The 26,257-nt window shown below is 40.3% G+C and overlaps 1 protein-coding gene across 22 annotated transcripts in view; it reads left to right on the top strand.

Moving 5' to 3' along the window:
• Positions 1–26,257, top strand: part of svila (supervillin a) — a 125,391-nt gene that overhangs the window by 37,486 nt on the left and 61,648 nt on the right. For 7 of the 22 annotated variants that reach the window (XM_055006917.1, XM_055006918.1, XM_055006916.1 and 4 more), the window contains exons 1-12: positions 151–661; positions 5,791–5,854; positions 9,117–9,208; positions 10,475–10,538; positions 10,657–10,799; positions 10,882–11,611; positions 16,789–16,872; positions 20,605–21,498; positions 21,995–22,162; positions 22,881–22,915; positions 24,866–24,930; positions 25,517–25,653. In XM_055006917.1, coding sequence (XP_054862892.1) covers positions 604–661; positions 5,791–5,854; positions 9,117–9,208; positions 10,475–10,538; positions 10,657–10,799; positions 10,882–11,611; positions 16,789–16,872; positions 20,605–21,498; positions 21,995–22,162; positions 22,881–22,915; positions 24,866–24,930; positions 25,517–25,653 — 2,534 coding nt within the window. In that variant the 5' untranslated portion in view covers positions 151–603. Of the gene's footprint in view, positions 1–147; positions 662–5,790; positions 5,855–9,116; positions 9,209–10,474; positions 10,539–10,656; positions 10,800–10,881; positions 11,612–16,788; positions 16,873–20,604; positions 21,499–21,994; positions 22,163–22,880; positions 22,916–24,865; positions 24,931–25,516; positions 25,654–26,257 lie in introns of those variants that run through there. The other 15 variants (XM_055006927.1, XM_055006915.1, XM_055006922.1 and 12 more) reach the window with 9 other exon arrangements.

Genomic DNA, 26,257 nt, shown 5'->3' with positions numbered 1-26,257 from the left:
CTACTTGTGTGTGTGAGCGAAGGGAAAGCAGTGCTCTCGTGGGACACTCCCAACTGTCTCTCTCTCACATGCTGTTTTTTTTTTTTTTTTGGCTCCTCTCTCTTCCTGTGAGGCTCATTCTGAAGCCGGAGTAGGAGAGGATACTTTGCTCCAGTCCACAGTAGGGACAGGCCCTAATTTTCTTGCTTTGGCTAATGAGCTTAGCTCGTGCTGAGCAGCTTTTAGCCCTGCAGGTTGCTGTTGTAGTGGGCACTGGTTAGCCCTTAGTGGTTAGCGAGAGGAGCCAGAGCAGAGGACTGGATCTGAGGAGAATCAGAGCAGCAGCCAAAGCTTCACCACTCCCCTGTTTTCCTACCAGGACCACCTCTGCGTGTGCCGGCACTGCGGCTGGGACGTCTCTCTACTCTCTCCCCTCCCTCCTTCCCTCCTCTGCCTCTCTCTAACACTACCTGTCTCCCTTCTCTCTCCCTCTCTGTCTGTCCCGGAGCGCTGACAAAGTGCTTTGGTAGCTGCATCACCTCTTGGGCAGCTGCATTCTACCTTGTAGTTCCATCTCTTTCACTTCTTTTCTGTCTTAACCTCTCACCTGACTTTGTTGCCAAAATGTACCGTAACCCGTGGATTTCGAATTACCTGAGTCAAGTCAAGTTTTGCAGTCAAGGTAAGAGCAGCGACTTGAGGCTCTGCAGCTCGAGGCAGAGCTCATATTTGAAGCTCCGGCTGAGAGCTTGGGGACAGGTTACACTGATTGCGGGTGTTGGGAATCTGAGCTCTTGGAAGTTGGCAGGCAACAAACTGCAGGCTCCCTTTCTCTTTACTCACTGTCCTCCTTTCCAGCCAGCTGTCCTTGCACTGCAGCTGTAGCCTCCAAGGACACTATGTAGCAGAGATAAGGGACTCTTAACAATGCAGGGGGCTGTTTCAGGAGGAAGCTATTTCTACGCTCCGTGGTTACTTGATTTGGGAATGTAGTTTTATGGACGTATTCTTCAGCTTTACATGTGCTCTTGGGCTAGAAATACAACAAATGAACTGATTTATTAAGAAACTCTTTACCTTAATTTGTTGCCATCACGTTTGTCAGTAGATAAATTGGTGAGTTCTATAACTAAACATCAATGAGCTATAAGTTCTACCAGCCAGTCAACCCAAAGTTTAAACTCCAAGCCACACCAGCATTTAAAACTGCTTCATTTTCAGTGAAATCAATACATGTCCGTTTAAGTGTCATGATCATTCACTGAAGAAGACCATTTGCATTCTGTGATGACAGTGCTAATCTTAGTGGGAAAACTCACCAAAACTGAGAAGGTTATCATGGCTAATTACCTGCAAGTCCATGATATATGAAATTCCTTTTTTTTCTTTTCTTTCTTTTTTTATGGGAGAATAAACTGATGCTTGACCAAATAGGAATTGCTTGTTGACAGTTCTGTTGATTCAGCTTTGACTTTATCCTGTTGGCTACCAAGCAAAAGAGGTTTAAAAGCTGTCCCTGTTTGCCACTAAGGCCTACATCTTTAAGAAAGGCTTCAGTTTCAACTTGCAAACTGACAATTAGAAAATAGAACTAGCTCCAGCATATTCTAGATTGTTGCCATGAATTTAAGCCTGCAGCTACGTTATTCCATCAATATCAAGCTGCTTCAAATGCATATTTTGCTGAAATACGTGAAAATATTTTTACTCGCCTTTATTTTGGATGTAACTGGGCCTAATCAGTTACATTCTCTTTAAAAGTAATATTAACTTTTGCCTACTGTGAGCAAATGACAAGAATTCGGTGTCTAACCAGCAAATGGCAAATGTTTGGGCATGTCTACTGTGGTTTTCCCACACTTGTGGCCCTTCATATTGTGAGCAGGGGCTATCCCCGCATAGCTAATTTTAAAATTAAAAATAAAAAAATCTTTTAAAGCTAACGACTCTGTCCAGCCACTGACTTTGAATTGCAATATATTGATACATACCGATATATAAATAACAACAGTTATCAAGGCTTTTTATGTCCTGCAGTAATCCTGAATTATATTAATTTGTAAGTCATTGAGTAGCAGATGAGGTTCAGTCATTAATGTCCCAAATGATGGCATGCCTTTAGTCTGAAAAAAACTCCTCTCGGTGCTGTAATTAATCAGAAGAAACATTTCAGAAGTGAGCCGGCATGAGAATGACAAATTATAAACTGATGTAATTAAAAATTCTTGCCATTACATTTATCACTACCATGGTCCATGTATTAATTTACACTTTGTGTCATCCACCCTACTGTGCACAGCCTTTGTATTTGATAAATGATTATGCACTGTTCACTGACCACTGGTCCATGTCTGTGTCCCATCGTTCTTTGCAATATTTTTGAGTGGGAGTGTTGCGGTCTGGTTTCTTTATACTCAACTGGCTGGAAATCTACAACAGGTGGCCCAGAGTTCCAGGTTTTATGCGAGCACAGAGACAGGTTTTAGGCAAGAGGGTTGTGTATTAAAGCTAGTTTGAAAGACTGAGGTCATAGCTGTGTTGAAGTTTCTCTTGCCCTCTGTTTCCTGTCCAGAACTGACTTTGTGACTGACCTTGTATACTCGTCGTTACTGTTTAAGACATAATTGGCTTATTGTCACATCCTTTTGTTAAGTCTACTGTTTGTAACCATGGTTTCACCTAATTACGGATTTTCCATCTGTGTTTCTTTTAAATGCCTTACGTCTTAAGCCTCTGTCAGTGACAAGACTTTAGTTGCAACTCGGGTCCCCTGCAGGCAGAGTAGGTGGGCAGCTGTTAAGTTGGTGGGGGATGTGAAGACTTACACATGCAACGTAGTGTGATGTAATGCACACAATTAGAGTGACACGCTTCCTTTTGGGCTCTCTATAATCCCAGGAATCGAAGTTAATCCTGTATCTCGATTTGGACATATGCTCACCCCTGATATCTCTTTGGTTTCCACACTGAGTGTTTTTGTGTGTTAAAACATGGATGAAGCATGTAGTGTTTGATTGACTCTTGATCCCCCATGTATTTGTCACATATCAAACTTTTGAGGCATCGCCTGAGCCTCAGGTTAATGTTGACTTTATTAGAGCCGAGCATCCACAAAATTAGTGTAGCTTCTTCATTGTCAGACAGTTTTCTGCAGTCTTTGTTCTTCACCCCTTTGATAACATCACATAAAAGACTTTCCTCACTTCAGAACTTGAATGGCACTCCACTGAATCATGAAATGATTTTATCCCCCATGTTTCATCAGTGTCAAGCCGCTTTTACAGCCTCATCAACACACACGGGGCACAGTGCTGAGGAATTCCTGGTACATTCCCTTGCGGCTATAGCAGCCATCGTGTTTCTGTAGATTACAGTGAGCATCAAAGGCTCTGCGACATCTGTGATCATTGTGGAGGTTTTTATGCCTGTGTCTGGAATGATGAATGTATTAAGGCACTTCAAGGTTACCTGAAGGGGGTCGACCCTGATGGCTCACATGCCGCAACATATAGACTGTATGAAGTGTGAAAAGAGTACAGGTCTGGACTGTGGACAGTTCTATATGTGAGGCCTGACAATAGCATCAGACAGCTGCTCCCAAGGGAAAAATGCTTTTGTTATTTTCACACTAACAGCTAATTATCCTGGCATCTGGTTTTGTTTCACACTCTTACTTACAGGGAAATTCCAGCATTTGTTATCCTGGGCTTTATTCTTAAACTTTTAACCCTCATAACTGTAACAGTAACACTTTACTGACCACCTACATTATGGAGATTAGGGAGACATGTGCTCTGGCTAAAATATCATTAATTGGAGCAAGTTTTCCAAAAACGACAGAAAATGCAAAGTAATCCCAAAGTCATCTTTATAGCTTTTCTAACAAACTGCATGGTAACAATACTTCCTTAATATAAAGTGTAATCCCATTGACTGTTGTTTCTTGACATCCAATATAAATAAGCTATATTTTCAAGAGATATATATTTTAGTGCTGCAATTAACAACTCTTTGGGTAGTCAAATAATCGATTGATTATTGAAATAAATAATCAACCATTTAGATCATCAGATACACAATTCCAGGTACTTAGAAAGTACTGGTTTTGTTAGCTACTAAATATAGCTTGAGGCTGTCTTAGTATGTGCTAAGTTGGATACCTTTGTACTAATATCTGTTTTTCTGTAAATTGCTGCTACCACACTACACTCCAGTAAGTAATGCCTGCATGCCAGAGCATTTTAAGTAATCATGAAAAACACACAAGGATATCCCCAACTAATTGCCAATTAAAATTGTTGGCAGCTAATCTGATCATCGATTTTGATTGATTTTTCATTGCATCCCAAATATATTTGCAGTAAAAGTGACAATCTTGATGTCAGAATTTATTCAAATGCCAAATTTTATTGAAATACTTTTGTTTACTTTATCTAACTGTTTTTTCATACTTTAATATATCTGCTAGAATGGTGTCAACCTAATCTCTGGATCATTGCCAAAAGACAACACAGACAGCTTGGATAACCAGGATTATCATTCAAGGCTTGCAAGGAATGAGCTGTGGTTTCACCAGCCATATTCCACCCAGCTGAAACAATACATGCCGACCCCCAAACACATCCCAACGCACCGCTTCTCCAAATAAGCCTTGTTCCTTCTCAAAAGATGTTTTGCTTAAGTAGGAGGGACTTAACGCATCAACCCAAACAATGTTGATAAGGATGAACAGATATGGAAGATCTGGGGCTGCGCATTAATTAAGGTTGGGCAGCCACAGGGGAGAAATTGAGAAGTTACTGGTTTGGTTGGAGCAGGAGGGGAGTTGGGGGAGGAGGTGTCATGCTGCCTGGATGTGAACTTGGAGAGGATGGCAGTGGGACCACATGCTTGTCCCAAAATTGCACAGCTGTGGCCTCTCGGAAGTTTGAGGTTTGGAGTGAATAAGTGAAGCAGGCGCAGACATTCTTTCAAGGATGTTCCCCAGAATTTACATTCCTCACAACACTGTTATGATGCTTGATAATGAACTTTTTCTTGGTAATGAGCCTGTTCTCTGTAGGCAGGTGTCTATGTCATGTTTTGCCCTGGTTAACTGACTTTAGCCATTTTCCCAATAAACACCAGGCTTTAATAGATTAGACTGTTGAGTGTTTAATTAGCTTTTATCACATAGCTTCATTACCAGTGTGTAAGATATGAGGAACTGAGAGTATGGTTACTCTTCATGCTGTCCTCCATCTGTATTCATGGCATGTATAGAAATGCTGCCCAGCGACAACGATGTGCTTGGCTCCTGCTGGCACCGTCCCAGCTGTACTGCAACGCAACCTTGACGTGTGGTGAAACTTAGCAGCAGTCTGAGGCAATGACACACAGGCAATCACTCCTCCATCAAGTGCTCTGAGCTATGACCTCAGGCATAGTACATAGACTGATACTTAATATGGAGACAGCCAGTGTCTGTGGATGTAAAAGCAGTGATGATTTGTGTGTCTGTTGCTGTTTCTGTGGATGGAGGTTTTGTGGTGGTGGGGTAGTGCAAGCCTTTTAACTAACATCAAGATCATTTATTATTTGATGTGATTCAGTGAGGCAGGCAGATTATTGTTTTCCACATCATTTGTTTTCTCAGTGGAAGTCCACTTAATTAATGTGGTTGTGTGCCAAGGAGCTGCAGACAAACTGGCTACTTTACCTTAAGATGCCTGTTCATTACAAGCTACAACTAAAGGCTCTGCTATTCGAACTGGAATTAATGAATGGAAGGGCAACATGTCTAAATGTTACGCTCTTTTCTTCTGCCCACAGGACTTGGAAGTGAGACCCCCATTAAAATAAGCAATCCCAGATTGCTACAGAAGAGAGCACTGAGGTAAGATATGTAAAAAGACATCATCACAATTCAGTGTTTTATGTCCTTGGGCTGGAGAAGCCATAGCTGTAGACATCATGTTTTCAGGTTTTCTGCCCATCTACTGTTTCATATTCTTCAAAATGTGGTATCTTTTATAGACTTGGAGGGAATTTCTTCAAATGTAGAAAATACTCACTTGAACTTGAGGGCAAATAGATTAGATTTTTATTTGCTCACTCTCATGTCTCATGAATTTATACATTCATTGTGACAAAATTTTACACAAACATTTTCTAAGATAAAATTCTGACATTTTATATACAAAAGGTAAAATATCAGCCTCACTGTGACATCTTATTGTTTTTGTAAAGACACTTTCCTAGTCATTTTTTAACATCCTCACTTAGGAAAAGAAGGAGAGATGGATGTAAACTGCAACTTCACTTTACATTGGTTCTATGTAGGTTGTATTAGAGGAAACTGACTTATAATCACCGAACCAGAGCGATGCATATCCACACTCAGTGCAGGCTTATGGAGAGTTTATTATTGAGTTGTCATGTTTTGTTGGATAATGTGCTGTGGTCATATTTATGGCACAAAGTACAACACATTTCAGTGGCATTTAAAAAATGTGTGGTTATTGAAGGTTATGATTCCCGTTTCAAATGGCTCTTAAGTACATTTAATATAATTTGAACAATGTTTAACCTTATTGATTAAATTGTAGTCAGTGTTCACTGCTTTCTTAGTTTTCTTGCTTTTAGACTAGCGTAAGTTTAAATTTCCAGTTAGTTGACAGGGAAATAAGTCATTAGGGACATAACAGTAATGATCACATAAAACAGTTCTGTATATTGGGGTTCAAATTTGACCTATGAATATATCATAAGCATTGGATTACTTCTGAGAAAGTAGACGTCTTCTACATTTTTCTTTTTTACATTAATACTTGAGTGTTTTTTGGCACAGAACAGCAAAGAAATGTAAATGAGGTTCAGAAGCAGACAAAAGAGTAAAAAGAGGGCAGTTGTCTTTCTACTCAGAACAAAGCTGAAAGTGTGAGACAATTTTGCAAAGATAGTCAGATCAGTTCTAGTCAGTTTCATTTGAATAGCCCAACATCACAAAATACAAATTTGCTTCAAGTTGTTTTGCGATCTCTACTGTAAGCGACACCCTCTGTTAGACCGTAGACTTGGATACGGGAAACTCCCCTCTAAATACCTCAACAGGAAAAAAAGGAAGAAAGCTCATGAGGACCAACTGAGGAAAGATCCCTTTTTCAGGACAGAGTGACATGCAAATAATGTCCTTTGTATAGAATTAGAGGTAGACCGATATATTGGCCGGCCGATATTTTGGGCCGATATATGGACTTTTTTCAATATCGGCCATCAGCCGATATTTACAAATAAAAAGCCGATTTGTGATCAGGCACCCGTACGGGCAGCTGCTGCGACCGCTTTTCCCTTAGAAGGACCCCCGGCACTCAGAGAGCGGAGCATGAGCGGAGCGAGTGAGCCAGGCAACCACAAGCCTAACCCTAACCACTTTCAGGTTACTTTTTAATTGTATTTTTTGTAAACTTTAAGTATTTTTTTTATGTTATTGTACTTTTTCAATTTTTGTGTTCAATAAATGTTAGAGTTCTACTAGTGTATTTAATTTGTAATATATACATGTATATACTTTTAGTGTTTAAATTGCCTTTTGTAATCGATGTGCTTTAAAAAAAAAAAAAAAAAAAGGATTTCGGCCTTAAAAATCGGCTTCTACAATCGGCTTTAGATATCGGCCATCGGCTGAAAATTTTTTAAAAAATTGGTATCGGCATCGGCCTTTGAAAATCCAATATCGGTCGACCTCTATATAGAATAGACCAACATAGTAAGAATGATATGGGCAGTCTTGGGGACAAAATATGCAGATGATGTCAAATCAAGTCACTATTCATTTGACATGTTAAAGTTGTTACTTGTGGGACATTTAAGTGAGACTGTGTAACTGTCCCTCATGGATGGCTGCCACTGTCGCTGCAAATGATACTCATCAGATAACAGTACAATAAATGCATAAACATAATGTAGAACATGTAGGGAACTTGGTAAAAGTCAGCAAACTGACTCAGCAAAATCCATTACACATCAGCTAACATTACAACCCTAAGACAGTGGTCCTACCAGACATGGAATACTATTGTTCCAATACCAGCATTTCTACTGAACTGAGCAGTGGAGTGCTTTATTGTTCATGTACTAACTACATGTACTAAACTTTTATTTTGTAAGAGAGAAAAAATATATTTCCTCCTTCAGAAGTTACATAGACTCCTGTTAACACTGATTGCCTTGTCAGAAATGAACTATTCTTAGTCAGGACGGATGCTTCTGACAGAGCAGTGTCCAGGATTAGTGAGACAACGAAAGATAAGCTCACTTTGCTGCTCAGCAGTGTGAAACATCTCTGCAGCAACATTCACAGGATTGCTCAGCATCATGTTGTTGACTGTGTGTCAAATAAACCCCCAGCACTCCACATTAGGACTCTAATCTATAAAGATTCCTTTACGACACTGAGGATGTCAGACTCAGTGACACAGGGCTTGATGCCAAACTGTGTGGGCGTGGCTTTGATTTGAAAATATTTTGCATGTGGGACTCACATGTTGTGAAATATTTTTTCATGAAGACAAATGCTGCTATGATAGAAAAAGATCGACTATTTGTGTATATCAGTGTGTTCATAACTCTGCGATTACTGGAATGGACAAAACCACAAAGTCATGTTTCCTCAGGCCTCGACTCTTTCCTCACATCAGTAATCTGGTGCCAGTTCTTTTATAGCTCTATTGCAACTTTGTGGTTTTGAATCAGAGCCATTACTTCAATATGTTTCTGAGACAGAAATTTGCTGTGTATCTGTGTGAGGCGGAGGGTGTGACGGGGTTAAAAATGTCTCATTATTTCTAGATAAATATTTGGGGATTGAAAACTTTGTGAAATTTATAGTCTGAAATACAAATGTATAATATAGATGATTAATTGTTTGTTTTTGTAGCTTTATCCAGAATCCACCAAGTGATTGACTAGATTCTTGACCACCATTCAAACCTATTCTGCTTCTAGCAATATTTTTAATGATTTGGATGACTGATCAAATTCAGATTGATTCAGCAAGTCCCTTATTACTGCTTACACTGCTGGTCTACAAACACATCTACTTTCCACAGCTCACCCCTGTTTCAATAACAGTTGGTATTTTTTCTGCATTTTCTCAGCTTCCAGAAAGAATTCTCCTTTGACGAAAAAGACGAACCAGCCAAAAGCACCAAGGATATAGATGTTAGTCTCTTGGCCAATCTCCCAAAAGGTGAGTAAGGGTTTTTTTTTAACTTCTGCTTGCTGAAAATGACCCTTGCAATGTCAACATTCCCAAGGTTTTAGAAAGACACTATTGTGCAACAGCTGCCTTTTTTCCAGGTGGATTCATGTCAAGATTTGTCTAAAACCAGTTCTTCTACAAGCCACAGGCCTCACAACTTGTACAGTATGAACTTCTGTGGTGTCTTATTTTCTCAACAGGCTCCATTTGATCCAAAATATAGGTCCAATAAAGATTTAATGTCCTGCAGAAGTTTGTGGCTCTGTCAAGTCCCACTGGATGGTGAATATAATGGCTTGAGGAGCTGTTGAGGGACACTTTTGATTACGTTTTTGCAAGCTGTGTCTTAGGTAGTACGAAAGAATTGTCTTTAGATGTGAAACTATAAAATAGACTTATTGCTACAGATCAAATCAGAAGTAAAATCAGTCACTGCATGATTTAATTTCCTGGTTAACATGCCCAGATGAACGGACATCTTTGTTGCGTCTTGTCCAACTTTACAGGTGAATAGTGGTCCCTATGTTCCACCATGTCTTGCAAAAGCTGTGATATTTAAAAGGCATATTTCTGAATTTAAATGTTTCCTTGCACATGTATTTGTGCTCAGATCTCTGTAGTTTAACTTTTTTGTAATACCGGATAGTTAGGGTTGGGTTCCAACAGCTGGTTCCATTGTGGAATCCAGATTTATTCAGCTTTGGTAGAGTCAGGTGTACCTAACATTCAAGTAGCAGGCTTTTCATTTTTAACCAGTGCTAAGCCTGACTTTCTCTGATTGGAATCAGCTGTAACGAAATAACATCAAGGTTGTAAAGAATTTGACATCCCTAGAAGCTGGTCTTAATGTTTACATTTTTTTTTGCAATATTACTACATCAACTGAGAAGTAAACTTAGAGCGATTTAGCAATTCACAACACATCATTTTGAGTATTTGTTTAAATGTGTATGTATCTTCTATTATATAATTTATATCATTTAGGCTAATGAATTTAATAATTCTGAATTAAGACCTGCTGTATCAAGGAGCCTGTGGAAAATGGATTGTACACAGGAAGAAGGTGAAACTCATTTATTCAACATTTCTTATACGTTTAATCCAATTTCATACTGTTAATCTCAGTGTCAGGATGTTGATCTTATTTGGCCAGAAAATGGCCATGATTGTCTTAAGGAATGTTTATGCTTTGTCATGTTTGTGTCTTCAGTTTTTAATGAGCCAACCTCTATTTTGTTTGGTTTTTTGTTTAAGTGTCTGAATTGAGGAAACGATTTGAAGGTATTACCACAAGCGCAAGTGACTGGGAAATGAACAGGTAAAACAGTAATGGCAGAACTACTCATAACAAAGCTGCAAGCATTTTTAATACTAATAATAGTGATGAGCAGAGTAAGAATATGTATAAGGTTGACTTCCTTCTTGTCCACAACTAGAAAGGAGCGTATCGCCCGACGGTTGGAGGGCATAGAGGGTGAGGCACATCCATCTCTGCTGCCAACCTTGGTGGCCAACCGGCTTCTGGAGGAGGACACACCAAGATACACCAGAGCCTCTGACCCCTGTGAGCCCTGTGCTGGTAAGACAAGTTCAGTAACTTGGCAGTTTGTTTCTTTGTCTTTTTTAATGCTTTCATTTTGACTTGCGTATCCTCTCTCAAGTTACAGTCCAACGGTATGGAATGGAGGGATTTGAAAGCCCAGAAATGCAGCTGAAGGCTCCAGAGCAACAGTCCAGAGCTCGATGCAGGCCTGATTCTCAATCCTCCATCCACATGGAACCAGTCCACGTTTCAGGTTCCATGACCGGTGCCCCAGAGCTGGAGTCCAAGGCTGAACGCATTGCCCGCTATAAGGCAGAGCGGCGCCGGCAGCTGGCTGAACGCTATGGGATCTCTTTGGATCAGGAGCCAGACCTGGACCACACCTCCCGCTACACCCGCAGCCAGAAAGAGTCAGAGGGCTCAGAACGGCATGCTAGAGGTGGCTCAGTGGGGGAGGAAGGCAAGGACATCACCCTTAGTGCTTACACCGGCACCTCAGCCACTAGCCCGAGAGCGGGACGCTCAGCACTACCGTACAGCCACGCCGACCCCGGCTATGATGTTGGTCGAACCAGGGTGGACTCATTCTCAGAAAGAGAGAGACTGATGAACCTGGAGAATCAGCGCAGGGCTGCTTCACACGAGCCTCCATCCTCTTCCTCCTACATGGATGTAACTTCATTGTCCTCCTCTGCCAGGGTGCCTGCTAAGGACTGTTCAGTAACAGGGATGCCACCCAGCTCGCCCAAGCTGAGCAGACACCCGTCCATCTCCTCACCCAAACATGGGGTGTCTCCTGGTGACCTATTCATTGAGCAGCAGGCCCACAACATCCTCAGCAGACAGGGGTGAGTGGTGTAGGGATGCTTCTTTCATCCCTTTGTTTCCCTTAAATAGTTTTTCTCTCTTGTACTGCTGAATTGCCACATAGTTTACAGATTAAGACTTTCTGTGGAAATGGCCAGTATTTGCATTTGATATCTCATTAGCAGGCAATTTCTGTCCTAGGGTCCTCAACTTCCCTTCAAATCTGTATACACAGGGTTCAAGCCAGAACACTGCTGTATCATTCCCTGTAAGAGATGGAGTCACTGTGACGCAGTATCCATCTAACCGAGTCTCCCTCCCTCCATGTCTGTCTCTGCCCCTCTTTTCATTCACACATTTTGATAATCTCATATAAATTGCTGATATGCATCAACATCAGATGTCAATTCAGAAATATCTCCCAGCCTTTGAGGACTCCGGTGTTTCCCCTTCCTAAGTTAAATGGAACTTGTGGTTGTTGACTACATTTTAAATATAAATATCCCTCAGCACGATAAATGATAATACATTCTTTGAACACACAAAACGCAAACTGTCCCTCCGTTTCTGCTCAGAGTTAAATAAGCTGCAGCTCTGTTACAAACACTGTTCACATATAGCTTTAGTGGAATCCTGAAGAGCTTTCGTTTGGGTGGCGTCCAGCCCTGATCGTCCTCTTGGCCAGAATAGTGTTTCATACCAGTTCAGGCAACCTGAGCATATTTTGGAACAGACCAGCTTCCATTGAGACCTGCAGCTGAGCAGATTAATGCAAAATGTGTGTGTGAGTTGCTTTTTATCCCAGGGTTTTCAGATGAATCTGTTGAGAATAGGAAAGTGGTATACTTTCTAAATTCCCAAAGGAGCTTTTACTTGCCGAGCTATTGCACTTTTGTTAAAGCTGTTTCGGAGACAGTTTGGATGAATCTAACCACTGGCTTTGTAGCTGATCCAGCATCTTGAGAGATATTGCTCTTCTTGGAAAATATGTTGAGTGATTCACTATTCAGTAATGCCGAGCAGGACTTGTAGTACATCCAAAAAGAACAGTTTGGTCCTGTCCTCATCTGTTAAAATGTGATTGTTGTTGATCACTACAATACTGTTCTCCCCAGGTTATGATGACCCAAATAGTTATTACCGAAAGTGTTTTTTTGTTAATGTTGAAGAAGTTTACCCAAAGTCCTCATGTGAAATTTGTTGTAGTGGGGTGTTTATTAGTTTTCTGGTATACACTGGGCTTACCAACACAGAGCATGAGTCTGAAGGTAAACCGATCCAGAACATTTCCATTTAGTCAAACATTTTATGCAGTTGATCAAGACAGTTGGGAGGGGACAGTATGTAAATACAGAGAAGAATAGTGCTTAGTTTGCTTATAGTTGCTAATCAATGACAAATGTTGATGGAATGAAGGGGTCTGGTCTACAAAAAAATGGTAAGAGAACATGGTGTCTGGCAGACAGTTACCAATAACAAAAGGAGATTGAATCATGAAAACTGGCAATGATAGTGGAATAAAGAGTGACACTAGGGGTAGGAGGTGTCTGTAGTAAAAGGATATGCTATTTTCTTCATTATTAACATCCACAATGGATTCAATCAATGTCTTGGTTCAATTTAGACCTATCTCACTGCATATGCACCAAAGCTAAATTACAAAGGGGACATGCATTACCAAGCAACAGATCATCTGGAGCTCCGAAAAAGTCCATATTATAAGTGTGGCAATTACTTTGTGGTAATTTGATGACTTGCACAAATAAAAATGTACATGGTAAATGCCTTGTGCATTTACAATGTATCTCATATGAGCCCCTGTTGTGTTGATAGGTTTGTATCAAAATCTAGTTTAAGTACCTTTTAATTCCTCAGTGGATGTTCAGATTCACTGGTGTGTATTACAAACAGGGTGTATTTCATTAGTACATTGCAAACTAACCTACTTGGGGCAAGACAGTTTTCCATCTTAGGAAACTTAATTTTTCTACGATCAATGCAATGTGGATTGTGGAATTCATAGGGGTGCGTAGTTACTTGTTTCTCCAGGGCCCCCTAATGGGGTGATCTGACCCTGGTGCACACATGGTTTCCTGCTCAATGAGATTATACCATTTTCAACCAGAGAGTGCATTTTGTTACCTGCCCTCCTTGCATACTGACTCCAATTTAGTCCCAGGGTGGGCCATACACACTGACAAATGTGACAAAATGTCTGTCTATTCATTTATTCCATCAGCATTATTTCCTTTTCCTCACATCTCAGCACTCAATCTGGGAAGTGCAGTGTAATGTCCAAAACTATAAATATAAGACTCAAATAGTAATGAGCCTGAATTTTCTTTCAGCCCCAACAAATATATTCAAAACGCTTGTCTTCAGAAAGTATTTTTTTTCAACTTTCCTCTATTGAATTGATGGAAACGTAAAGACTTCTACTAAGAGAACATGTTTATTACCCCAAGGTACTCGCCTTTACAAGTCTCAGTGGTGTTATCTCACACTGATAAATTGGTTGCTGCTGCATTGGAGAACTATTAAGGAGTGTTTTGGCTCCACTACTGATGAAACATACAGCATCAGCATGTGTGCCTCTATATATCTCTGTTCTGTAGTTAGATGTAACAACCTGCTGGCCCAGCCCATGATCTTGACTAGACTACAGCCCTTTATTCTGTATATGCAGATGCATTCTTTGACCCTACAGCCGACCACATCATCATTCTCTTCGTATCTCTATTCTTGTCTGCCTTGCCCCTCTCTCTGTTCCTCAGTCTCCCTCTCAGGTTTCAAAACTTGGCCGGGGTATGTGTGTCTGTGGTGCAGGATGGGTGTTGTGTTACTGTGCAACCCAGTGCGACTCGACGATCACATTTCTGACCTACAGCTGGGTTTGATCAAAACCAGCAAGATCTAAGGAGAAACAAGAAAATAGGAGCACCTCCCCTCTTCCTCTTCTCAGGGCATCTGTGGGTCTAGCATGATTAGTTACATATTAGGACTTGCGGTAAAATGTTACGAACAAAGGTCACTGTTAAACCATGAGCTCACCTTGAATTTCAAAGTTTATTCTTGACCTTTGAAAGAGTTTTTTTACTCGGCACAGTTAAAGGTAATATCCCTTAAAAATAGCCTCTCCAAATACTGTCAGTCATTATGTCAACCTACGTTCTTCACATTGGTCCTGGTGGTGACTGTATGTTTGCGGTGTAGGTACAGATTCCTTGGAACAATCCCTTCTGTAGCTTTTTTTTTCCTGGTCAAGAAGAGAAACATCTTTTATACAAGATCATCCAGCCCCTTTAAACAAAAGCTTTCGTTCTCAGATTTATTATTTAATTGTGCCCGAATTCAGTTTTTTTGGGGGAAATAAACTGAGCTCTGCGCCAAGACACTGCCTTTTCTTGTGAACTTATTTGTTTTTTTTATTACCAGTGCCTCTGTTCAGACAGCAGTTCAATTGAAGTCGTTAAGCTTGATGTTTCAGAAACAACAAAAACGTGATATGAATTACTAAATACCTGCGTAGTTTATAAGCAATTTCCCCTCGGGGATCAGTACAGTATTTCTGATTTGGAAAAATGGGCAGAGCGAGTAAACAGGCTGTAAATAACTGCTCATATTAGAGATCTTAGTTTTTACTCTTATCCCAACTTTAACCTTAATTCTTAGGTTTCAGCTCTTTATATTTGGATATTTTCTGGTTTGCTAAGTCCTCTACAATAAAGTGAATACCTTTAGGTTATGGATTGTTTGATAAGTTGTCTTGTGCTTTAGGGAAATCACAGTGAGCATTTTCACCTTTATTGATCAAACAATCAATAATGAAAATGATCATTAATTGCAGGCCCACATATGTTTCACACTTTTAAAATTGATTTGTACGGATTTTTATCTTTATTTGATAGCGTAGACTATTATAATGGTGAACAGCAAACAAAGGGAGCAAGAGATGTAACACAGATCTTTAACTGGAATCAGAGTTGGGATGTAGCACATGTTTGTGAGGCTGCAGTCATCCAAAGAAATTCTTGGGTACCTGAAACCATACTTGCTCTTTAATTGATCACGGCAAGGCAAAATCTGCATGTCATCTGTAGATAAACTAAATCAGCCACAGTGCACTGAGCCCTCTTAGTATTATTAGCACAAATGCTAATATTTGAGGCATATAAAATCATTTGGATTAAGTCATTTTATGTTGACATGATAACAGATTAACGCACGGCTGCCTATATTTACATGATTTCTGAAAACCAAAATATATAAAATCATAATTCCATCACACTAACTATTGAACTTCGTAATAAAGACAAGTCAGCCTACTGTTTTTAGATGATAGGTTATGTTGTTGAGCTGTGGTATACAAGCTGCTGTTGCAAAGTTTAAACTTGATTGGCAGGGTACATGCAGAGTATAATTTGTAACTTACTGACTTGAACCAAAGTTATAAAGCAGATAATACATGTCTTAGACTGGTTACAACTGTTCAGTCGCGCTCCCATCCGATGTGAGTTTGTGTCCTGTTGAAATTCTTAATTGGATCTTATATCAGATTCTGGTATCACTGAAAAGACATTTGGTTCACAAATTGCTTTCTCCCTCCTGCTCTTTATGTATCCATGACTAAGGAGTATTCTCCTAGATTATAGTGAACTCAAACTTGTGCCTAAAGAAACAGTTCAGGCTGTCTGCCTGTACTCAGCATCAGAGAACATTCATGGCTCATCTGGCTCTGGTAGTGAGATGGCATTTCCTCCAAGTATTTGCTTCAGTAGATAAGACCTCAGTTAGAGGCCTGACTTTAGTGAGCCGTCTCTCTTGATACAGTGATGCATTGATATCATGGATTCTCCACATAACACATGTGCTTTCTGTGGCCAAATCTAATTTAATCTAAGTACATTGTGTTTTTTAAGCCATTGTTTCTGATTTTGCGAATATTAATCAAGAGATTTATTATCCAGTCTCTTTAGTCCCATCCAGAATCACAGTAACAGTGAAATGTCTCACCAGGGAGTTGAACTTCATTCTCAGAATCCTGCTGGTGGCCAAGCCCATTTTCTCTCTGGTCATGCTCAATGTGAAATCAGTGGTGTTTGGAATGTAGTGGTGTGTCTGTGTGATCCAAGCAAAGAGCTCAGTGCTGAATGTAGACTGTTACACACACATCCATCCACTGACTCACATGTTTCCCGCTCGGTTTCCATTGGTGCAGTGTGAGATCGAAACTTAGCACTGATTGGTTCCTCCAGACTGATGCTGAGGGCGACACCCACTCCCTCATCAACTGGCCGTCAAGGTACACTCAGACTGGTTGTGTCTCATCCCAATATCACTTACTGTGTTCCCATTCAGCTAGACTTAACCAAAACCCCTCAACCATTATTGATAGTGCTTCTTAAACTTTTCTTAAACTTTGATGGTGATACTGCATTCATGCTATATGGATCCTGGGCTGATTGAAAGACAGAAATGTTTAAGAATGTCTGCTTTTGCTCTTTGGGAGTGAGCTGACTTCATCATTTTCATCCTCACCACCCCTAGCTCCAGTCCCCTTGGCTTCGAACCATAACTTCATCTCTCATGTACCTGTTGCTGTGCTCGACTTAATCCCCATGTGAAAACAACTGTGTCATTGACCATGTTATTTCAAAACTAAGAAATGCAGGATAAAACACAGGTAGTGATGTTGCAATACTGCGTATTTATCAATTAGTTATAATCAGTACTTATGCATATAGGAGTTGTGCCTATAGTATGCGTGCTTCACATTTTCCAAATCTATTTCAGTTTATCTATCAACAGTCAGGTGTGGTAGGTGCTATCTCAAATAAGACTGGATATGTTTTCAAAATTTTCTATTTCAGTGCTAATGCTTGTGTCAGTGTTGGAAAGCTTATTGTTCGGTATAACCTGAGTTATAGTAGTAATTCCATTGTTCATCAAAAATAGGCGTCAGTAAGTGTGCTTTGAAATCATAGAAAACAGATGTGACCCCAGGTACAATAGAGAGCGTTGGGTCCGTTTACATGTTTTATTATGAGGAGACAGAAAAACTCACCCTCCATTCTCAATATCTTTTAATCCATCTGACCCCTCATCTGACCCAAAAAAACATTAATACCAACATTAGTCATAATTACATTGTAAATATTTGGAATACATGTTTAAATTATAAAAAGACAAAATTTCCAGTAGTTAACAAACTAAAGCGCGTTCAGATTTTTCCTTAAATTGTGGTGAGACCAGCTGTTTAAGCTCTGTTATTAGAAGGCACTCGTTGTAATTAACATACAGTGATAAATGACAGAAAACTAATTTGTTTTATTTAAGTATATTCTTTTTGCTTGAATTTCACATCTATTTGTGGGAATAATTTCTGGGAACATTTTTTTTTTTTTTTTAATTTTACCTAAATGCTTAGCCTAATGTGTGTTGTATCTACTTTATCACAAATATCACAATGGTTAACAAATCAAATGCTAAAGTCCTATACTGCATGATGAAAATGTTTCATTATTCAACATATTTTAAAGTAAGATCAAATTTAATCCAGCCTTCTGCTGAGATAAATGTAATTCATATTTTTTGGATCATGGGTCACCAATCTACTCAACAGTTCTGAACAACACATGCTGAAGAATATATCCAGGTCAGAACCAAGAGTAGGTCACATGATCTAATCAGAATTTACAATCTTTCTTTCCAAGATTTAATCTACTGCTAGCTGACATCTGATAGCATTACTTCTGAACAACTGGGCCCAGTGTTTTAGGTTTTGAAGTATCAAAGTATTCCAATTATAGGTTCACATACCTCCTGGTTACAGTGTAAACAGGCATATCTAACAGCTAATTTGGCAAGTCAGTTCATCAGGCAAATTCGCAAAAATGTTTGGAAAAGAGCTGATATGTCATTCATGTATGTGTTTCCTTGTGGGAACTGTGGTTAAAAAACTACGGATGTCATCCCCAATCGATGTAAGAAAGAAATAACCGTAGTAGGAGCAGGACTTCATATATAACAAAAAACTGAAACATAGAGATTTGCATTAGCGCAAAGTTTTTTCTGTCATTAAGACTGTCCTCGAGTTCACAGAGAGTAAAACACATAAAATTAGGTGCTTTTCTGCCTGCTCTCTTAATCTCAAAATAGTTGACATTTAGGAAGATTGCCTCAACCTTGCAAATAAAGAGAAAATATAACAAAAGGTCTGTGCTCTAAAGGGCCAATTCACAATCAGAATAATGCCTTACTTTATGGGATTAGAACATCCTACCAGTCTACTACAACATACCAAACTGTTCAGTGGATCAATCTTGTATGTGGTAGCAACCTCAATAAAGGCACGTGGCTGTTAACGAAGTTACGGTTTAGGAAATGTTTGATCAAATTGTCTGTGTAGGTTCTCATCCATCCAGGTCATGATTATCCAAAGTTGTTTAAGGGTGCTTTCACACCTACGTCTTTTAGTCCGCTTAAAGCGGACTGGAGTCCGCAACACCTGCAAGTACGGTTCGTTTGGGCTGATGTGAAAGCATACCAGATTTTTTTGCTGGTGAGAACACAAACCTGTCTCCATTCGGACCACTTGATGGCGCAGCAGACTTTTTGGTCTACGGGAGCTTCCGTAGCAACCTGCACAGGGAATTTTACGCCAATCAGCGTACACCTACGTCATCGTAAACGCCTTGTTTTGTAAACAGCGCCGCCAAACGACTGGGGGGAGATATAACATTAATTGGAGTAGGTTCACCTGCGAAAACACTGGTGTGAATGCGAACCGAACCAGTTGAAAATAGCAACATTGTAACAACTTTTGGGTCCAAACGAACCACTTTAGCGGACTAACAGGTGTGAAAGCACCCTAAATCAATCCAGCTGGACTTTAAGAAAGTTCCTTGAAGATGTTTCACCTCTCATCCAAGAGCCATCTTCAGTACATCAGTGCATTTAACTGGGAGGATCTTCAACAAACACCAGATCCCTGTCTTTTTTAAGCCAGATAACACCCTCAGACAAAGACTGGTCCACCCAAAAGACCCCACACCACACAACCAGAAGAGCAACCTGGTGTATGCATTTAAACGCAGCGAGGAATGCTCAGATCTCTACATAGGGGAAACCAAACAGCCACTTAACAAGTGCATGGCTCAACACAGAAGAGCCAATTCCTCAGGACAGGATTCGGCAGTCTTCCTTCACCTCAAAGAAGAGGGACACTCATTTCAGGACACCAGTGTTCAGATTTTGGAGAGGGAGGACAGATGGTTTAGGAGAGGAGTGAAAGAAGCCATCCATGTCTAAGTAGAGAAGCCATCTCTGAACGGGGGGGGGGGTCTGCGACATCATCTTTCGCCATTTTACAATCAGGTCCTTTCAAAACTCCCCAAAAGAACTACTCAGCAGAATGATTCATGTGAAGTGGCTCATGCTAATGACCACCATTAGCATACGAGGGCTCAGTAAAACTCGCATTTCAACGACCCCCATTGTCACTCCCTGGCTGCCAACGACCATCGTTGAGGAGCCGGACAGGCCTTGGCAATGGTCGTCGGAATATGAATAGCACTGACCACACCTCACAGAGGTTATAAGCCGAGGCAACATCAACCACTACCAGAACTGAAGAAGCCTCTTGGATGAGAGATGAAACGTCTTCAAGGAACTTTCTTAAAGTCCAGTTGGATTGAGTTAAACAACTTTGGTTTGATCAAATTATTACAAAACATTTATGTCAATATCAACATTTGATATTTGACTATTTTTGGTACTTGATTATAAGGATCACACTATAATTTATCAGAAACTACTGGTTTGACACATACCCTGATATCAAACAAGAGAAAGACTCATCTCCTCCCCTTATGCTGAAAAGCATTTGCACAGAGGATCCTCGAGGGAGGACATGATTGCTATGTTTGTCTGTGTTATTAGACTGATACCTTAGTCATCTTTATGAGCTTCTGTGAGACATTTGCTGTGTATTCAGTTATTGTAAATGCTAACCAGTCCTTTATCTCCCTGAAAGAATCCGAGTTAGGGAGCGGCTTGCCAGAGAGGAGGGCCACCAGAGAATCCCAGACATTGGGAATGTTACAGAAGCCCCAGTGTATCGCAGACAGTTTCAACATCAACCTCAGACCTCTACACGCTACCACACAGATCCACCAGGCCTTCAGTGGTCCCACTCCCACCCCCACCATCATCCCCAAGCTCAGCTCACCCACTCTGCTCCCCAGGGAGGACAGGAAGTTGGCAGTTACCCCAGTTACCTGTCCATGGCCTCTGGTCTCACATCTAGAGCTGGACAACCACCGCAACAACAGTTTCAGGAGGAAGAAACTGAGGAGTCGGAGGACGTGAAGACAGAGGGCCTTCTGAGGAGCAGAAAAGCAGTCCTGCCCTCAGAGATTCGACGCAGGGAAAGGAGCACCGAGGACCCACGAAGAGGAAGAGGGGAGGAGGACCTAGAGATGTCCAGGGTGCAAACCCTTAGCCAGGCGAGGGAGGCTGAGGTAGAGGAAGCTGCAAGAGGAGGATCCAGAGGCAGACTCAGGTGTGATGAAGCAGAGCACACTTCCCATCTACAGTCTGCAGAAGGTGGACCCAGAGAGAGGGAAAATGCCATCTATATCCACAAAGGGCTGGCTGCAACCTACATCCATCCCAGAGCATCACACACTGGCCCAGGAAGCTCCACATCCAGCACAGCCTTGAACTGCTCATTGTCAGATGCTAGGGATCCAAGGGGGTCCAATCCAAGGAACCTGCAGCATCAGATCCAAGACCCCCGAGAGGTCAGGCAGGGTGAGGGTTTCAGCAATGGCGAGAGTCACCAGGACACACGGGTGTCTGTGGCCCAGCTCAGACATTCCTACATGGAGAGCACAACCACTCCTCCAAGCCACCGCAGGAACAAGCTGTAGGTGGCAAAGTAAAACACTGCACTGCTGCTACTCACTGGCTGCCTGCTGTGGAGCTCACATTGATGCTTGTTACCTAACATCGGCTGGTGACTGAGCAACTAACAACCAACTAGTCTGGTGTGATGTTAACATCAAAGCACAGTGATTCTGTTGCAGTTTCTAATCTTTAGAAATGACATTCATGCATTAATCGCCACTAAGCCTCCTACAGTATGATGTCTGTTTTTCTACATTGTTGGCGCCACTGTGACTTGTTTGGTTTCTACTTTGAGCCAATGAATGTGTGTGTGCTTTAACTGTTAATAAATCTGCATGGCCTTGCTGACATACTTGATTTTAAAAAACAGGGGTGTGGTTGAATATTCAACACCTCTGCTTTTAAACTGTTCCATTTTTGCTACTCTTCCTTCTCTATCTCTCCCTCACCAACTGTATTTCTCTTTCTGTTGGGTTTTCTGTCTGCTGGTCCCTCTCCTTGGGTGGCCCTTCCAGTGAAGTTGAGGGGGACAGGGCACTCGCGGGCTACGAGGCCCCATGGAGAGGGGAAAGGGACAGGGGACGCAGGCCCCGACAGTTTATCTTTCCTGGGGAGAGTAGAAAGACCTCAGAGAGGTTTAGGACACAGCCCATCACTTCTGCTGAACGCCAGGAGACCGATAGGTATTGCTCTGGACTTGAGAATGCATGGCTGAGAGTGAAAGATGCTGGGAGATGTCCATATGATTATGCATGTTAATGAAGTCATGACACAATGCAGTTTTTATAATACTCAGAAATTCTCATCCAATTTTGGTAAACTGCCTTGATTAATTATCAAGTGTTTGCTGTTCAGTGTACAATCAATATTACTACAGCTTGTAGTAAGTCCATAATCAGATCAGTACCATGAGCTGGATCATAGTTCACCACAGGCCAGTAGGAATGACACACTCACATATACAAACACAAACACACTCACTCTCCTTGATTTTGCCCCTCACTGTAACAACGTTAGCAAACAGGGAAGCTTAAAAGCCAAAGATCCTCTGATTGGGTCTTGGCAGTGGTTATCACATGTGACCAGATTGAGGAGGCATGAATTGGCCTTTGTGGGTAATCGCTCCCTGAGACCATGGAACTGAACAGACTTCTGTAATGCCGTCTAATTCTCCAGCTTAGTCTGCTTTTCTGTGTTTCTCTTTTTCATTTCTTTCCTAACTCACACCATCACATTTCCAGCATACTAGAAATGACTACTTTTCACTGTCTCCTCTCCTCCTTTACTACTAGCCTTCTATCCTAACTCATCACCTCCCTCTGAAATGATTCAGTTTGTATTGTTGCATGGGTGTTAGTAGCTTTTACTGATTGTCTTTTTTTTTTCTTTGCACTTTTGAAGGTCCTGTGCGAGTTCAGACTTTGCTTCCACTGAAGGTAAGTAGCTTTTCTTTTTAAGGTAGACTTTTAGAGTATGAGTGAATGAATATTTAACAGAAATTGTCTTGAAAAGATAGACTGTAAGCATTCAACTTGTTTTCTGTCGAGATACAGAAACCGTGCTGTTCATCAATTAAGAATAAAACCAATGGACTGCTGTAGTTACTGCTCTCTAGTTCTGGTAAAATAAATGGTCAGGCATCGCTAGTGTGGCTCTAGAATGTTTTTGATCAGTGACATTGCTTGTTTGGGGCATGTAATTACTTGATTATGTAGTTGTTTGATTGCATATTTACAGCTGTAAAATTGATACAATTTTGTTTGTATCAGGTGAATCAAATGTGCATTGTGTTTCGGTGTCATGGTGTTATTTTGAGTCATGTGTTAATGCTACCAAAAGCAAACAATAACACTGCACAGTTTAGGTTCTTCAAAGGGTATGAGTGTCATCAAAAACTAACTGAAAGACTCTTAATTTGTAGATACCACCACAGCTCTCTGAGTAAATGAAATTACTCAGTAGGTTTTTTTAATCTCTGGGTGGCTGAGTGAATGAGATCATGGCAATATATATATAAAAAAAAACACCAGTTAAGTTTATACTTTAGCTGAGCTTCTTTCCATTTCAATTAAACCTAATCTTAATCACACATGTAGCATTTTAGTGACTATTATCTGTTTTACAGTACTCAATACTTTAACTGTGTGACTATGAAAACAACAGGATTGGGATAATTATCTGCAGCTCCTCAGTTTCAGCGAGCCACAAATGACTAAAGAGTGACCTCTCAGTGGCTTCATATCACAGCTCCAATAATAGACACAAGGGTGGAGGCCAAATCTCCTTTTTTAAGGTTTTATTTTTTTTAACAACAAGGCACAACATTTTCAAGTAGGGTTTACAGAGTCATTAATGGTGCTCACAGTAGCATAACAGCACAGCAGCTCAGCTGAGGGCAGCACCAGCTCATCTGCTTTATATAAACACACACTCAGCCTGGACCCTTTTTGTACAGACAAGAATTATATGGAGCAGAGCTCAGCACAGCAGCTTTAGTCGAAGGGAATAGTTTTTTGGTGATGTCATGTCATGTGTCTTGCAGAGAGAATATGTGTCTATGCAGCCATGCTTCTCACACCTGTCTAGCTTTTCATAGATTTCTCAGTGACGCGAGCCAGAGGTTTAGTGGTTTAGCTTTGCTCCCAGCTATTTAGCCAGATGGTGTTGGTAGTGTGTAATAGTAAAGGGAAATATAATGATGTTAACCAGAGGATTTTTAAATATATTACAATTAAAAAAGAAAATGTCCTTATGTGGAATATTTCTGAGAAAAAAACTATTTTGTTGCATTTCATAGTAGTTTTAAAACTCAACAGTACATTTGCTGTTAAAATAGAAAAACAATTCTTAAAAATAAATTTATGATGTAAATATGCAGTGATTGATTTTCGGTATTTTAATTTTCTTGGAAAAAAAAACAGAAAGGTAAAATTGCTCATCTCTCGTCTTTTATAGTTAATTAAACTCTGTTGTGCTCAGAAACGGTATTTTCTGTATTGGGGAAAAAAATGGGCTTTAACAACACTGTTACAGGGATAGTCTAGTACTGCACTTTCACAAAGTCGCATCATCTTATTTTTCTTCTGTTTTACAGTGTCTCATTGGTATTCTGTATTGGGCAATTATTACTAAAACTACAATGTTAAGACAGATTTAAATATTCCTCCATATTTTTATGGTTACACAGCTCGATTAAACATATTTCCTATATTTGCTAACTTGGTTCTTTTGCTAAAATTTAATATAGTTTTTTTTTACAGAGCATTTATGACTGACTCCATCAGTAGGCCACCACTCATTGTGGGCCTTTAGAATATTTCTGACTTCTTTTTACAGACACCCACAGGTTCTATTGTAACAACTCCCCTTTTTGCCTCTCTCTGTAGCTGATGAAGAGAAGCTAGATGAACGGGCCAAACTGAGCGTAGCAGCCAAACGCTCTCTCTTCAGAGTGAGTTTCAACTTTCTTCTTTTGGCCTTCTCGTTTCTTCAGATTACATGCTGGTTCCAAACACCGAGCTCAGAAAATATGCTTCCAATTAAGGAAGCAAACATTGACCCTATCTGATGTTTGTTTTCTGTCCTCTCATTACTTTGAGGATTTGGAGATGAAAATTTAGATTGCTGGCATGGATCAGACTAGAAGGAGCATTCCACCGGAACAAGCATTTTGATGGAGAACATTTCACATCTGTGAAAGTGACCCCAAACATGTTCTGTAGTCTTAGTATCTTGGGCTCAAGCCAATAAATAGTTTAATTTCCAAACAGCTTTGGTAATTGATGCGATCTTCATACAATAAATCATCTGTTTTTAATCTTTTAATTATGGTAATTTGTCAACACGTCTCTTCTCTACATAATCTCCTCTTGCAGCCAATTGAATCAAGTCCACTGTCACTTTGAGTGCTAATTTTCTTTTCTTAAATTCTTTATATGTTTCAACAGTGTTTCATTTCTCCCAGACTATCCTACAGGAGTTAAGTTGAGGTGCAGTGCTGTGTTGATTTATTTATATACCCTAATATTCCCATTCAGGAGCTGGAGAAGAGCACTGATGGTGGAGCTCCTAAACCCCGGTCCAGGAATGCAGCTGTGGACAGGAGACTGAGACGGGCACAAGACCGATCTAGAACTCAGCCAGTCACCACTGAGGAAGTAGTCATTGCGGCCACGTAAGTATTATTTAGTTTAAAGCTAAAGTAAGAACTAGTTTGCCATATTAATTTTATTTGATGTCCTCTAATTTTGATCTGCCAATGGAACTTGAGATGGAAATTAGCCGTATGGCTACAATCTATCATATTTACATAAAAATGTACATCAATACGAATTGTCCCATTTTAAAAATAAATGAATAAATGAAATGAAAATGAAATTTATTGTCTTGTTAGTTAGCTGAATTCTTGTGTGTATGAAGTATATATGTAGAGCAGCACCTTAGTACCCATAAAGACAATTTGCTTTTGTGTACAAATTAGGCAAAGATCAAGTGCTTTAAAGGGCTAGTTCTCCAAAATTACAACAAAATCGATTTCTTTTTTTATTGCGGTGTAGTCATCCATAAGGTAGTGCAGGTTGCGGTTTTTTATTTACTTGTATTCTATTATTCAATGCTGTGACCATAGCAGATGAAATTCCATACATCTCCATTATATTGGTGAATTTTGTGTTAACCTTCTCCATTTCTACAAACACTGGGGGTAAGTGAGACAATATCAAGAATGTCAGTAGCAACCATGGTTCCTGTGTCAGGCTGATGGCTAATCCATCATCTTC

The sequence above is a fragment of the Amphiprion ocellaris genome, chromosome 22, assembly GCF_022539595.1.
Source record: "Amphiprion ocellaris isolate individual 3 ecotype Okinawa chromosome 22, ASM2253959v1, whole genome shotgun sequence".
In the NCBI taxonomy this organism is placed as follows: Eukaryota; Metazoa; Chordata; class Actinopteri; family Pomacentridae; genus Amphiprion; species Amphiprion ocellaris.
This window is presented reverse-complemented; position numbering and strand designations above follow the sequence as displayed.